The sequence below is a fragment of the Sinocyclocheilus anshuiensis genome, unplaced genomic scaffold (assembly GCF_001515605.1).
Source record: "Sinocyclocheilus anshuiensis isolate Anshui unplaced genomic scaffold, SAMN03320099.WGS_v1.1 scaffold551, whole genome shotgun sequence".
NCBI classification, from domain to species: Eukaryota; Metazoa; Chordata; class Actinopteri; order Cypriniformes; family Cyprinidae; genus Sinocyclocheilus; species Sinocyclocheilus anshuiensis.
In genome coordinates this window covers 154529-170597 of record NW_015548222.1, presented here as the reverse complement: position 1 = coordinate 170597, position 16069 = coordinate 154529, and the positions used below count along the sequence as shown (strand labels likewise).

At 35.6% G+C, this 16069-nt stretch overlaps 2 protein-coding genes across 3 annotated transcripts in view; one reads left to right on the top strand and one right to left on the bottom strand.

The window, feature by feature from the left end:
- LOC107654240 (serine/threonine-protein kinase SIK1-like) overlaps positions 1 to 8570 on the top strand; it is an 11245-nt gene extending 2675 nt beyond the window's left edge. Inside the window, exons 4-12 of the mRNA XM_016441251.1 lie at positions 1838 to 1901; positions 1976 to 2137; positions 2454 to 2578; positions 2703 to 2826; positions 3797 to 4011; positions 4637 to 5000; positions 6859 to 7119; positions 7199 to 7406; positions 8267 to 8570. Coding sequence (XP_016296737.1) covers positions 1838 to 1901; positions 1976 to 2137; positions 2454 to 2578; positions 2703 to 2826; positions 3797 to 4011; positions 4637 to 5000; positions 6859 to 7119; positions 7199 to 7406; positions 8267 to 8570 — 1827 coding nt within the window. The remainder of the gene's footprint in view (positions 1 to 1837; positions 1902 to 1975; positions 2138 to 2453; positions 2579 to 2702; positions 2827 to 3796; positions 4012 to 4636; positions 5001 to 6858; positions 7120 to 7198; positions 7407 to 8266) is intronic.
- Positions 8571 to 9440: 870 nt separating this feature from the next.
- On the bottom strand, positions 9441 to 14464 carry cryaa (crystallin, alpha A). 2 transcript variants are annotated; one of them, XM_016441282.1, is made up of 4 exons: positions 14086 to 14464; positions 13243 to 13365; positions 10677 to 10803; positions 9441 to 10162 (listed from the first exon to the last, which is right to left on the bottom strand). In XM_016441282.1, exons 1-4 carry the CDS (start codon positions 14275 to 14277, stop codon positions 10083 to 10085), a joined length of 522 nt encoding a protein of 173 aa, XP_016296768.1. In that variant the 5' UTR covers positions 14278 to 14464; the 3' UTR covers positions 9441 to 10082. The 2 variants fall into 2 exon arrangements, with proteins under 2 accessions (XP_016296768.1, XP_016296767.1); XM_016441281.1 differs by having other exon boundaries at positions 9441 to 10166; positions 10681 to 10803.
- Positions 14465 to 16069: the final 1605 nt, after the last annotated feature.

The following is a 16069-nucleotide window of genomic DNA, read 5'->3' as shown; positions in this document are numbered from 1 at the left end:
TCTAAACTAAACTGATCTTTTAAATTATTAAAAGAATATAATCAGTAATTATACTCACTTAATATTAGATTTTAAAGCCATGTTTTTTTTTTATTTCATAGGCCTTTTTTGTTTACACTGTCAGAAATAAAATATACTATAATTGTATTTTAGCCCTTTACTGGGGCAGTAACCTCAAAGGTGCAACTATACCCCTAAAAGTGAGCATATTAGTAACAAGTATGCATGCTTTAAGGGTAGATAAGTTACAAAGGTGCACCTTTGAGGATAGCCTACCTCATTAAAAATAAACATGGTGTACTAAAATGTAGTATTATTATTATTACCATGGTAAATTTGTGGTTACTGCAATTTTACTACAAATACTGTGGTAAACTGTGGTTACTGTAATACAACCATGGTTCATTTTTGTAAAAGACTGCCAGGCTGTTGTACCCCTAAAGGTGAAACTTTAGCATATTTCTTTATTAACAGCAATTACAGAACATAACACAATCCATTTGAACGTTTAACAACCAGTTTAAACAAGTTTACTTGCCCAAACTAGCCAATTTAAAATAAATATTACATGTACACAAAAGTTTGGGGTCAGTAAGATTTTGTAATATTTTTGTTAAGTCTCATGCTCCCCAAGGCTGCGCTTATTTGAACAACAGCAACAACAAAAAAACAGTAAAAGCAGCAATATTGTGAAATATAACAATTAAAAAGAACTATCTTCTATTTTAATATATTTAAAAATAACAATGTTATGTAATGTAATGTAATAATGTGGCAATGGTTTCTTAAGATCTACTTAAGCTTCTGATGCTTTTGGGAAACGCAGCCCTATTTGAACAAGCACTGTGTGAGCCATGCGTCAGCAGCGAATGCTGTCTGTGTCTGTGATTGATTGGTTCTGTTTTTCAGCATTTGCGTGTGGATGCAACAAATGCCTCGTTTATAATGGGTTTTATTGGTGTTGTTTCATAGCGCTGGGACAAGGCATCACAATATGGTGAGGGGCGTAACATTTCCGTCACACGCTTGAGGTATTCGGCCAATCACAACGCACTGGATAGCTGGCCAATCAGCGTACACCTCGCTTTTCAGACCGATGAGCTTTGTAATAATCGACGTGTTTCAGAAAGGCGGGGCATAGAGGAGAAACAATAATGTACAGTATGTGGAAAATAATGTGTTTTTTTAACCTTAAACCGCATAAACACATTTCATTACACCAAATACATAAAATAATGTTCTTTTTAGCAACATCATATGACCCCTTTAAGATGTCTTGTATTTTCACTGATTCTCTTATTAAACTGATAGTTTATCTGTATTTACCTTTGATTTTCCACCTCACTTAACTAGTTTAAGCCAGTAGTAAGCCAGTTTACAAAGAGCTTACATTATCCTAGTGCACCATGACTTTCCCATGGTTGCTGCTTCCTCCCTACACTGGTCTCTCAGGAGTATGTGGAAGAGGGAAAATAATGACCTCACAATGGAAAGGTCACAATACAACTGCTTTCTCAATCATTTAATATTTGAGTTCCAGATTAATTTAGATGCATACATTTTGAGTTACATATGTCACTTTTTATGGGCATTTTGACTTTTTAATGGAGAGTACAGAAAAGAGCAGACAGAAAGGAGATGGGATCAGAAGATGATGCAGGATTCCAACCTGTGTTCTCTTGAGAAACAGCTCCTTTGTGTCAAGCATGTGCACGAGTTATTCTGCCACGACAAAAAGTTGTAATTTTGATACTTTACAAAATTTAGATTCTTTATGAAGAATGACTGCTTATTACCAGTCTGAAGAATTCATGTTTTTACTTTTTGGAAATTGTAGGTTATGGAGACCAAAGACATGCTGTATATTGTGACAGAGTATGCAAAGAATGGAGAGATGTTTGGTAAGCCTAAAAATAATCTTTTAACGTACAAATCTGTATTTTATCTTATTTTATCTTATCTTTCTCTTTCAAAGATTATCTTACTTCAGTTGGTCATGTAAGTGAGGCAGAAGCTCGTTGTAAGTTCGGGCAAATCCTTGATGCTGTAGAATATTGTCACAAGCATCACATTGTACACAGAGACCTGAAAGCAGAAAATTTACTCCTAGACAGTAACATGAATATAAAACTGGCAGGTAAGAAAGATCATGTACTTCTATTTTTATTGCATCACTTTTTTAATTAAACCATTATTTTAATAAAGTAAATCATTAGAATTGTTATAGAAGTTAATTAAAATAATAATTTATATTATTGTAATAATAATCAAATATGACAAAAGTGGTAGATTTATCCTGTAAATTTCTCCTCCATTTTTTGTCGACATTGTTATTAGACAAATTAAACTAGGATGTGAAAAGTGCTGTTAGAAACCTTATTTTTGCTAAAAGTGCCCATTGTTAATAATATCTCAAGGCTAGTAATATACGGTATCTCTCCATTTTTCTTCAGACTTTGGTTTTGGGAACTTCTATATTCCTGGTAAATCTTTGTCTACCTGGTGTGGGAGTCCTCCCTATGCCGCCCCAGAGGTCTTTGAGGGGAAAGAATATGAGGGACCATCCTTGGATATCTGGGTAAGATCTTCAGCTTGAGTATACGCTCTGAACTTTAACAAATTGTCTAATATAAATAAATTAAATTTCCTTTTTGGCATTAAGGAAGTGTCTGAAATATGAATGTCTCCCGGCTGCCGCTTAGAGTCTGGGAGTACTGCTGTATGTATTGGTTTGTGGCACACTACCTTTTGATGGCACTACTCTCCCTGCCTTAAGAAGAAGAGTCACTGATGGACGCTTCAGAGTGCCATTCTTCATGTCACAAGGTATGTTCCTCCTATATATAGAGCGGCCCTTGCGAAACTGAAAAAAAAGGGTAACCTAATAATGGTAACATCTAAATTAACTGGTTTTATTTAAGTAAAAATATTATTTAGTATCACTTAATCAAACTAAATACATTACTTAATACAAATAAATCTATTTTTATGAGTTAAATCAAGTAGAAATAGCTCTTTGAAGTGCACGTTCAAAGCTATTTCTACTTGATTTAACCATAAAAATTATGTTGGTATAAATTAATGTACTTAGGTTGATCCCACACAATTCACAATTTGATGGCTATATTAACTGTGTATTCATTTTATTGTTTTTTATTCATTTAAAGTCTTGCCATTCTGGCATGTTTAGTTGGGGACACTTAGTATTCAACAATATCATTGAATCGACTGTACAGACACTATTGAATGAGAACTGAACTGAGCTGGATGATGACATCAGGGCTGCTTTCCAGCTGATTTGAACTCATTTTTTATAGTTGATGATCTTTACACAGTCATTGAACTGAACTGAATCAACACTAAGCTGACCTCATCTGAACAATGACACTTGTTTTTTTTTTTTCAAAGCTGCTTTACGGCATCTCTGTTTAAATAATTTTTTCCTGTTTTTCCCTGTAAAACTACTTTGAAACAATCTGTATTGTATAAAGCGCTATATAAATAAAGGTGACTTCATTTGACTTAAAGAGATAGTTCACCCAAAAATGAAAAGTCTGTCATCATTTACTCACCCTTATGTTGTTCCAAACCTGTATGAGTTTCTTTCTTCTGTTGAACACAAAAGTATTTTTTCCACACTATGGAAGTCAAAGAAGAAAGAAACTCATACAGGTTTGGAACAACATAAGGTGAGGAAATGATGACAGACTGTTCGTTTTTAGCTGACACTTATCACATGATGTGGTGTGCTGAAATCTTGTCTTATTTAACCCTTGCCATTTACCTCGTTCCACAGAATGTGAAAGCCTTATACGGAGAATGTTGACTGTTGACCCTGCCAAGAGATTCAGTGTGGCACAAATCAAGCAGCATCGCTGGATGCAGGCTGATCATTCGGCTATATGTCAGTCCCTTTCTTCCTCTTCCTGCCTTGAGGCTCAGGAAACTTACAATGAAGCAGTTCTGAGTATTATGCAGACAGTGGGCATTGACAGGAAGAAAACCATAGAGGTGAGGAGCCCAGAGATCAAGCTCTGTGTGGGAAAAAGTTCAGTCAAAAATGAAAATTTTGTCATCAATTAATCACCCTAAAGTTGATCCAAACCTGTATGACTTTGTGTTCGTCTGTGGAACAACAGAGAAGATATTTTGATGAATGTTGAAAACCAAACATGACCATTGACTTCCATTATATGAATAAACACTTCCATTATATAAATTAAAAAAACACTTGCCAAAATATCTTTTATGTTCCACAGAGGAAAGTCACACAGGTTTAGAATGACATTATAGTGAATAAATGATGACAGAATTGACTAAATGTCTAAATGACAACCCAGACTTATTTACAAATGCTGATAATGATCTGAGGAATATCCCATTTTGGAATTAAAATTCTGCTTAATGCCTCATTAAAATGTCTAATTCCGAAAAGTTTCTGGCTCAAAAGCTTAGAAATCTTTTCTGCATATAGCACACTGCAAAAAGTGGTAACCTGATGTTAAATAATATTTTTTGACAAAACCTGTTCATTTAGGTGTTACCATTTTTCAGTGTAGGGGAGGAGATGCTAGCTAAGTGTTGTTATCGTGCATTTTCAATTGACTATTGACTAAAAACATGCATCTTTATTCAGTCTCTTCAGAACAGTAGCTTCAACCACTTTTCTGCTATCTACTGCCTGCTGTTAGAAAGAGTGATGAAGCATCAAGCACTGCAGCAAAGCAAACTGGGAAGTGAGTGGCTGAAAGAACCATGTCACTCTCCTCAGGGGACGGTGCTGCCTCTGGAGGAGGATCTCAGCACACTAGAATACACATGCTCCGCTTCTGCTGCCTGTCAGCTGGAGACTACAGCATATAAAGAGTCACAGGTGGGGCATTTGAAAAAGGAGGAGAAAGAGGATCAAGCCCTGGACAGTCCTTCTGTGGAGTCCAGAAAATCACAGAGACACACTTCCCCAGATGCCTCTGCATCCCAAAAGTTTTCCTGCTTGCCAAGTAAGTTTGAAGGAAACTCTAAAGAAACTACATTCAATATGATTGGTCAATACACTGAAGTATTGCGGACACCCAAAGACCTCCATCATCACAATGTATACCTGTTTAGATTTTAATTTAATGCACACTGCAAAACATGGTAACCTGCAATTGTTTCTAACTGATTTAACCCATAAAAATAGTTTTGGAGGTATAAATTAATCTATTTAGGTTCAGTGATTACTGATATTTTTTACTTAAATAAAACCAGTTCATTTAAATGTTAAAATTTTTAGGTTACCATTTTTTATCTGTATTGCTGATTAAAATGATTAATTCCTAAACAGTATTGCTGACCTCAAACGTTTGAACAGTAGTGTATGTTAATAATACAAGCAATACAATTTACAGTTATAATTAAAACAGCTGTCAAAATTCATTCAATGCCCACAACACCACCATTCTTACAGCCCCAAACAACAGAGGAAAAATAAATTAAAGACTGCAAAAAAAGTGGCAACCTGCCACTTCCACTATATATTAGCTCATTCTATGTGATTTAACCCACATAAAGTAGTTTTCATGGTATAAATTAATGTATTTAGGTTCCGCGAGATTAAATAATATTTTTGACTTGAACAAAACCAGTTAATTTAGATGTTCCCATTTTTAGGTTCCCATTTTTTCAGTGCACATAGATATTGAAAAAATATCATATAAAATATATACCATTTCCTCTTTATGAAAATTGATTTGAAAGGTTTAAAGTGTTAAAGACATAATAATCATAAATAATAACAGTTTCCATTGTTCATGCAGTGCACAGTGCTAACCACTAAATTTAGCAGTTTTAGTCCTTATACTGTATATGTAAACCAGATTACGATGGTTGTAGTCGCTCGATTGGACTGCTACCTTCCTTTAGTAAACTGCAGTTTCCACACAATACAATCTCAAACGTCATTACTTGACTTAGACTAATGCAAAGTAATGTGCTAGATATGAGGATGAGATGAGTTGTTTAACAGACATGACAACTGTTTAACAGTGCCAGAAACTTTAAAGTTCAAATTCAAAGTTATAACTCTTTTATTACATATTTATAGCTGGCCGAGGTGAAGAACACCACCTGCATAGTGGCCCCGAGGTAGTTTGAGTCTGAGACCCGTGCTCTAGATCAGTCTTCACTGCAAATTCCATTAATTATAACGTATTGTCAGCTTAACTTTTGTCATATATGAAGGCTAATTTAACTTTTCTTTTTGGAATGGTTCTATTGATTTTATTATTAATTATTGCATTAATGATTAAATATTATAATTATTGATGTTAATTATTGCATTTAACATCCCATAAAGTACATTGATATTAAAGTGATGCAGATTGTAGAAATTTACCATTACAACACTCACCAGCTAATTATATGTAAGCGTGAACTCGTGAATATGCTGTTGGATTTTGATGTTAGAGGACAACGGGTTGGACTTTCACTGGAAGAAGTGTTCTCATGGATTATGGACTCGTATTTTAGCCAGAAGCAATGGTTTGAAGCTACAAGCATCTTAATGATGGATTTGTTTCTTATAAACATGCATTTTACTTCACAACAAGTTGATTGATGGACTGGATTGTGTGAATTACTTGTGGAGTATTGTGATGTTTTTATCAGCTGTTTGGACTCTCATTCTGACGGCTCTTCACTGAAGAGCATCCATTGGTGCACAAGTGTTGTAATACTAAATTTCTCCAAATTTGTTTCCATGAAGAAACAAACTCATATACATCTTGGATGTGAGGATGAGTAAATTGAATCAAATTTAAATTTTTGGGTCAACTCTTTTTTTTTCTTTTTTTTAATATGATCTGTTTCTTGCTTCAGGTATTGTCATAGATCATGTTGATGGCTCCACGTCAGACTGCTGCCTCCGGTCCTGTCCTTATGCTTCTACTAGTTCTTTCACCACCGTCTCCAACCCATCAGAGATTAGCACTGACACCAGTAGCTGCATGACTCCGGGATTACATCCGTATTCACTAGGAAATCCTGGCTTTCGTTCATCCACCCTTGGGCACCAGAGTTATCTTCCTCTACCCAGCTTTCAGAAGGGAAGGAGATCCTCAGATACCTCACTTATACAAGGTCAGGGAAACAGCTCACAGCGCAAATTCTATCACTGTAACAGCTCTAGTTGATTAAACAACTTTGCCTCTTTTGTCAGGTGTGAAGGCTTTCCCAACTCATTTGAGAAAGAATGGTCATATTAAGGGCCAGTTGAGTTGGAATGAAGTTAAGGGGCCTGTGCAACGCACGTGCATCCTAGATAACAATCCACAAAGTGGTAGTACATCGATGGTTTTGACAAACCCTCCATGCTTCCCAGTGGTGCACCACAATGGCGTCTTGAAGAATTCTTTAAGAAATGAAAGGTAAAAATTCAGTGAATAATGATTTACCCTTGTAAAGAAGTTAAGTAGTGCACATAATTGTATTTTCTGTGTACTTGTAGTGTATTACAAATATTAGAAGTACATTTTTTTTTACTTATTTTATATAATGTAATATTAATTAAATAAAAGTTCACTTAAGTGTACTTAAAAAGAGACACTTTTATGACTGTTTCTTAATAAACTTGAAGTGCACGTTGTAATAATATGTAGCAAATTAGCCCAAAAGGGAACTATGTATACATTATTTATGCTCAAAAAATTTTTGTATCAAGTAACTGGTTTGGAGGATTCCTACAGAATCAGTTTTAGACGTCCCGCCAGCACTCATCTAGCGAATGTTTATTAAGAATGTCTATAATAGAATGTTACTCTCTTAGCCATAAATAATAAAATCATAATACACATTCACAATCACTTTCAACAGCATGTTGCTGTGATCGGCATGATTAGGGACTCCAGTTATGAGCAAAACTACAAGAAGCAGAGTAAAGGATAAAGGCAATATGTTATATTCCACAGATCCACAGCCTGAAAGAAACATCAGTTTCTTAATTCAAACACACCTTTGTAAAAGAATCAGAATGAGCTTTATTCGCCAAGTGTGCGCAAACACAAGAAATGTGTTCTGGTTTCCAGGAGCTCCGGGTATATACATACAACATTTAAATAAATTGAGTAAAAAAAAGAAATTGATGTACAGATGTTAAACGTTAACTGGTGTATTTAATGCCCTCTGTTACCTATTTTAACTAATTTTAATAAATATAAACTATATCATATTTTCTATATCATATGATTGTGATTTTTTTTTTTTTGGTTCCCTTCTCATGCCATCAAAGGCAGCTGCAGTTTCTCTCAGTGCAGTGTGCTCATTCCCCTGATCATGTGAAGAACGATGCAGGTCTGGAATCACAGAGCTTCTCCAGTCCACCTCAGCGTGAGAGGACTCACCTCAGCTCCCAGAACCCTCGGCTCCTACCACAGTCAGCTCTTCAGGACTCTCTATCTTCTCTCTCCTGTTCTTCCTCCATTGTGGCATCAGCCGCACAGCTTCTTGAAACTCGACTGCAGATCAGTCCACAGTCTCAGTCTCTGCCTCAGGCTGAGCTTCACATTGGCACTGTATTACCCTCAGTTAAGTGACAATGATTTGATCCATTGTTAATAATACACAGTTTAGTATTTGTGTAGTGTGCACTTAGTAGTGCTTGAGAGTTTAAGAGTGAGTGACTGAAATTGACTGATAAATAAATAGTCTTTAGATCTGGATTAGCTAGATGTGTGTTTGTAATAGAATTGAATAGTTTTATAGAGACATCATATTGCTTGGTCTTTTTTTGTCATGATTGTAGTTATTTAGGCCTAGATATTCTCCATCAAGTGATGTATATAAATATATTATTATTATTATTATTATTATACATCAATTAAACAGTTTACTATGACTTATGTAGATGTTGTTTTTGTATCATAATTTAATAGTAACATTATTTGTATCATTAATAATAGAAGATTACTTAAGTTGTTATTCCTGCTAAGATTTCAGTTCCAGTTATAAATAAATATAATTTAAAAAATTTTAAATAGTGGAATACTAATTCATGCTTAGAACTATTGTTCATTTAGGCATCTTTTGCTTGCACTTTTTTTAAAATGTACTTACAATGTACTTAAATATGAAAGTAATGGGTAATATAAGGTAACCACGTGTTAAGGTTAGGGGTAGGTTCATTGTTAATACCTAGTTATTACCAGTTATTGTAATCACTATAATCTATGTGGCTTAATTATACCCTGCAAAAAGTTACTTTTTAGAGATATTTGTACACGATTTAACTAATAAATTAGTTTTGCTGGTATAAATAATGGATTTAGGCTGATGCAGCGATATATAGACGTTACCATTTTTAGGTTACCATTTTTTTTCTGTGTATGTTGTGACTTGTATTACATAGCAAAAATACAACAAACAAGATTTTCTTAATGGTTAATAGTACAACTTTATTTTTTTTAATTACTTTTTAGTAGACCCCTGAGGAGTCAGTAATGAGTAGAACAGGGCTAAACCTACAAGACAGGCAAGAGTCAATAACAAGAGAAATCTAGAAAAGAGGTCATGACACAGGCAAGGGAGAAGGCCACGGTCTTACAGGTGATGGAATCTCCCTTGGATCAGAAATCTTCAAACAGATCAAGTTTTAACCAAGCTCTCCAAACTTTTCTGGAGCATTTAGTTCTCCAACTGATCCTATACAATAAAGGATTATACTTTTAAATAATGGTTACCTATATCACCAGGATGGTCGAAAATCAGAGCAGTGACTGTTTGCGATTCATCATCTGACTAGAGAGGAATGCAGAGGCTTGATTAAGAAATAAGACCCCCAGCCAATCATCCTGATCCATTTCCTGTGTGTCATGTAAAATGAAAACAATCATAGTGGATTATGGAGATTATTAGCTAGTAATGAAAGAAGGTATTAGGTCAGATATACTGACACCCTTTGAAGTGGAAGTGGGAGGAAGGGCTTGTTTAATGATAAACAAATAGAGGATTTGCTTAAATCCACCCTTATAGATGCCCTCTGAAATAAAAGCCCCTGTGAGCCCCACTCACACCTCAATACTGCCACCTGGCTGTGGGGAGTGACCCGTCTAGGAGGAGGAGCTTAAGTTGGTCTTGTCCTCCCTGGTAATAGGGGTGGGGTGATCTCTACGGCCAGACTCTATGCCACCAGCCTTGGGTCCACAAAGAGTAAGCAGGCCATCAGCAGACAGTGTGCAGGTGACAGCAGACTGGTCCACACTAGAAGGCAGGCGGTAGCGGCGGCGGAACTCACGGGAGATGTAGCCGTGATCATCCTGCGGAGCCAAACAACAAAAACAGAGCAAAATGTAAAAAAAAAAAGGCTACGCACATATTCATAAACCCATCATGTACAGACAGTAGACATATTACTTCTGTAGCTCTTCACCTCATTACCGGAGATGACCTGAGCAAACACTCTTCGCTCATAGTTGCCATGAAGATGTGCCTGTTCTGTTGTTGGAAAACTATTCAGTGTGGTATGAAGGTTTTGAAATAGAATAGAATAAACATGTAAAAATAGGAATTACTTTTAAGAATAAGAACCAAAGTAAAAGCCCTATTTTAGCATAGATCCACTTCAAAGTACCATTTTAGAGGCTTTATATACTGTATACATGTACACTGAAAAAAATGATTTATTGAATTTACTACTATGCCACCAGCCTTGGGTCCACAAAGAGTAAGCAGGCCATCAGCAGACAGTGTGCAGGTGACAGCAGACTGGTCCACACTAGAAGGCAGGCGGTAGCGGCGGCGGAACTCACGGGAGATGTAGCCGTGATCATCCTGCGGAGCCAAACAACAAAAACAGAGCAAAATGTAAAAAAAAAAAGGCTACGCACATATTCATAAACCCATCATGTACAGACAGTAGACATATTACTTCTGTAGCTCTTCACCTCATTACCGGAGATGACCTGAGCAAACACTCTTCGCTCATAGTTGCCATGAAGATGTGCCTGTTCTGTTGTTGGAAAACTATTCAGTGTGGTATGAAGGTTTTGAAATATTTCCAGGAAAGATTAAAATAGGCCAAATTATTGTAATGAAGAATAAACATGTAAAAATAGGAATTACTTTTAAGAATAAGAACCAAAGTAAAAGCCCTATTTTAGCATAGATCCACTTCAAAGTACCATTTTAGAGGCTTTATATACTGTATACATGTACACTGAAAAAAATGATTTATTGAATTTACTAACATTTTTTAAGGTAAGTGGTTGCAATCAATTTATTTTAGCTACATTTAAATAAACAAATTTAGTTGACTAACATTCAACATGTTTTTTTTTAAACGTAGCTAAAATAAATTGTTTGCAACCACTTACCTTAAAAAATTAGTATCATTTTTTTCAGTGTATATAAAATTGATGTTTACTTAATATAAATTATATGTATATATAATTCATGTAAAAGCAATCCATCAAGATGTAGATACCAATTTTCATGTTGGTAACATTTAGGTAACAGTGACTCAGCAAACTTTACTAATAAATGAAAAATGAAACCTTTCTCATTTATTAGTATTTACTAAATCAGTCTGAGTCTGGCAAATCTGAATCTAGTCACTGAAAAAAAAATGATTCATTGAATTTGTTAAAATGTTTTTAATGTAAGTGGTTGCAATCAATTTATTTGAGACATTTAAATAAATTTAGTTGACTTTCAATATTTTCTTTTAATGTAGCTAAAATAAATTGTTTGCAACCACTTACCTTAAAAAATGTAGTATCATTTTTTTCAGTATACTGACCTTTAGATTTAAGTTAGATTTACTTCTAGGGGACTTATTATTGTAAGAAGAAGAACCGAAATAGGAACCTCATCTTATTAAAGATCCACTTTCAAGTACTATTTTAAAGGCTTTTTAAATAAGCTACAAATAGATTAAATGACTGTAGGCATGAAAAGAATAATAAAGTAATGAATAGAAAAGTAATCCGTCAAGAGTTGGACAGCTGTTCACATGTTTTTGAGAAACAGCTCTGAAGCTCACTCAGTTTATCTCTGAAGAAAGCCTTTTTCAGTTATTAAGAATTTTCCACAAAATCAATCTGAATCTTACTGCAAATCTGTTTACTCTTTTCTCACAAATATGAATTGTACATTTGACTTTTAGATTAGATTTAGATTAGTTTGATCTTGATTACATTAGTGTAGATTTGAGCTCATATACTGCAGTGTACATATCAGTACAGTTCATCAAGCACTGCCCAAACATAGTCATAGTCTCTCGTGAATGCTGTTGACAGAACAGCTTTAGGGTCAAGGCATTTTAAAACACTACCAGTAAAGCCCTGGAAAGATTACCCACAAGCCCTTTACTGGCGTTTAGGACTCCAAATGGGGTGGCAGGCTGTGACGCAAAAGTGACGTCAATCTGACACAAACATTTTGAGAGATCTACTCACTTTTTCCTCATCTGTGCTACTGAAACGTGAATAAACGTGAATCCATAGTACTGAAATAGTGACTACGGGGATAAAAATAGAAAAGGAACTGAAGAGAAAACACAACTGGGAGAAAAAGAGAGTGATGTAAACATGAATAGCTGAATAACTATGAAATTATCTTATAAAAACCAAAAAGATTTTTCACGCATATATAAATTTCTTTCACATTTAAAAATATTACTTTCTCCCAGTAGCATTCAAATCGAATTAATTTTTTTTTTCTTTTTTCAAAATAAGCATATTTATTTGTTATGGTTGCTTAACAACTGGTACTGCATTAAAAAATATATGCAACTGAGTCATTTCTGAACGCCTGTCTGTGAAAGTTCAAGGTCTTTTTCTTTGTTGTGATGATTTGTCACATTGTGCTAAAGGAAATGACTGAATAAAAACCTAATTATATAATTATATTTTCCCACAATCTTTAGAATATATCATAGGCTACAGCATTTTTATACACTATATAATCCTTCGAGACACACACACACACACACACATACACAGGCACTTACACTAGTATTATACTAGTACATAGTTACAGTTCACTGAACAGTGTGATGCAAAACAAGCTAAATTACTGTAAATAAAGCATTATTCACAAACAATTCACAACTTTACTGTTCAAATACCAGCTTCCTTCCATTAACAGAAAAATCGGCACAGCAACTGATGAGAACATTTGGATGGTTAATTCAATTTCATTGTAAGTTTCTCTTGCACACATTCTTATTGAACACAGTCCCTGTCATGTCCAAATGAGCCGTGACCTCACCTGTCTTTCTCCATGCTTGCCCTGGATCTCCACATAGTCCTCAGTCACCTTCACATTGAGCTCATCAGGAGAGAAGTGTTTCACATCCAGGTACACTGTGAATTTGTCTCTGTCAGACCTCACCTGCAGAAATGATCAAGTACAGTGGATTTACATCAATGTGGTGTTGTTTGCAGATAAGAATACATAAGGATTTCAGTTTTTCAAGAGAAAACTAATGCCATAAATTCATGAAAAGCAGTTCATTCAGCTAACAGCATTCAGCATCTAGGTGGAGATGAATCGTATATGACATGTTTCACTTGTGGTTTCATTTGGAGTGACACTGTTGTGCAATGCGGTGATGGATGCATTGATCTTCAGGTAATATGAAAGAAAATCTTGTCATTATGTCACATGCCAAAATATTAAATGAATAGTAAGTCATTTAATTCCTTTCCGTAAACTTAACAGAAAAGGTACTGGTAATTTTCTCCATGGACACTATCAATTGTTCTACCTTTTTTTTCTTCTTTCTTATACAGTGCTGCATTCACCAGTCACAGGTATGCATTATTTTCAGTTTGCTCTTTTTTTAGGTCAGGTCTTATTTGCAATTTAATTCCTGGAGTCTGTAAGGAATACCTCTAGAAATGAATTTTCTGGAAACCTTGCTACTTTAAACGTTTCACCTCCACAATATAACACATTTTGAGGTGATACTAATAAAGCTGTTTGTCACAAAGACGACTTAATGCATTGATTTAGTGATAAACAACACCTGTATTGGTCTTCTGCAACAACAATGGCATCTTAAGATTCTAAATCTCAATCTTATCAATACACAGTGAAGCAGTCCATTACCTCAGAGATGCCTGGGTTGGAGGAGTCCAGGAAGCTGCGGAAGAGTGAGTGTCGATAGTAAGGGCTGACAGTTGAGGAAGCGAAGGGAAAGAGCTCATAGTCGAACAGGCCTTCTCCAAACAACTGGTCGAAGAGGCGGGTGGGGTAGCCCAGGGTGCGTCTAAACCAGGGGTGTTGAATGGCAATATCCATAATGTCAGGCTTGGCAATGTAGACTGGCAAATTTCAACCTGATTGTGACTATTTGCACCTGATGTTGAGGAAATTTTTCAAGCAGAAGATGTGGACTGAAGGCAGGTATGAGGAGGCTGATATAGGCTGGTACAGTAGACAAAGATCCCAATGATGTGCACCGTTCCCAGTGAAGGCAAGCTGCTGGTTATATACCTGTGCTGCAGAAAGAGAGGCTTACAAGTGGATCTCTCTGGAATGGCATTATCTCATGGTGGGAACAGTGCTGTCAGCAGAATCGGTGGGGTAGACACTGACCTGAGAATGACAGTCTAGCCCTGAATGGCTCCCGGTAGTTCCCTGCTGGCCAGTTATCACCGGAAAATAAGTGACTGCCAAAACAAACCAGACCATACAGATGAAGTGGGGTGGCTGCAGAGCATTACTAATGGTGTGTTATGGCCACTTGTTTTACCAGAAGTTTCTTAGTTCTGACTACTTTATAAGGTACAGGTACAGCATATTTTCTCCTCAAAACTGAAGCTTTACTAAAAAGTTCATTTTAAAAGTTAGTCTGCAAAATTCTATGGAAGCTGACTCTAAAATTTCAGCATGTTACTATAGAATACAAATCATGGACCACATAAAGAGAGGGATTAGTCTAAGCCAGTGTTTCCCAACCTTTTTTTAGTCGCGGCACCCTTTGGAAATTTTAACAAACTTGTGGCACCCTACAAAATTAATTTTGTCACAATATTTGAATTTCTAACTTCGATATGATAATTTGAAAAGTGTAGATATTTGGTACAACAGGGAAGAACTGCAGAATATAATGTCATACAGATACTTTTAATATTATTAAAAAAAATTGTCCATCAATGGTGGCAATCAGTAGGATAATTTCTGATGAAGAGACCAATTTATATGACAGATTTTAATGTAGGCTTTTGTAAACATTATTTAATTACCATTATAACTATCTCACAAATAAATTTTTTTTAAATATATTTTTTAAAAATTCAAAAAATATATATTTGCTAAAATAATCATTTACATAAAAAAAATCTACAAATACATTTTTTGGCAATATTTTAAAGATATTATTATTATTGTTATTGTTATTATTATTATTATTATTATATTTATTTATTTAATTTAAATTGTTTTTTTGTGTGTTTTGCATGGTCTATTATTGGAGTAGTGTCACCCGGGTGGGGGTTTTAACTCCTATTCACTGAGAATAAAAATGAATGAATGAATAAATCATTCAGTCGTCTCCCCACCCTCTGAATATTACGAATCATAAAGTAACTACGTTATTTGGCGGTTTTTACTCGGAAAAGCAGCTGTTTTCTAGCATTCGAATAACTACCTGAAACTATAGAAGAAGGATTGGAGATGAATTTCCTTTACAAATAAAGTAGGAAGTGCATACTTTTAAATCGACACCTGCCACGGTGTTCCCTTTTGATACTTCACTCGTACTGCGTCTTGCTTAAGACGCATATGGGAAAAAGCCTTTTTTCTCCTGAACTGAAGCCTTTTCATTCACGCAGTGAAACTGCACGGCCATTGGTTCGTGCAGTGATTAAAAAACGAACCAATGGCGACGAAGCCCGCCAAAGCCCGCCAGAATGGGCGGGGCATCTGGCTATATAAGCGGGCGCTCGCCACAGATTCTCAGATTTCTTCTCCTTCAGCGACGACTCTATGTCCTCAAGCTGATCTGAAGCCGCTCGCCATTGACACGCCTTCGCAGCTGGAATCGGGGCCTCTCAGCACGGCTGACCTGCTTCTCCGCCGCTCCAGCGAC

Coding starts and splice junctions, on each gene's coding strand:
- cryaa (XM_016441282.1), bottom strand. CDS start 14,277: ATGGATATTGCCATTCAACACCCCTGGTTTAGACGCACCCTGGGCTAC. Junction 13,366..14,085: donor CCAACCCAGGCATCTCTGAG/GTAATGGACTGC, acceptor TCATTTCTGCAG/GTGAGGTCTGACAGAGACAA. Junction 10,804..13,242: donor GCAAGCATGGAGAAAGACAG/GTGAGGTCACGG, acceptor TTGGCTCCGCAG/GATGATCACGGCTACATCTC.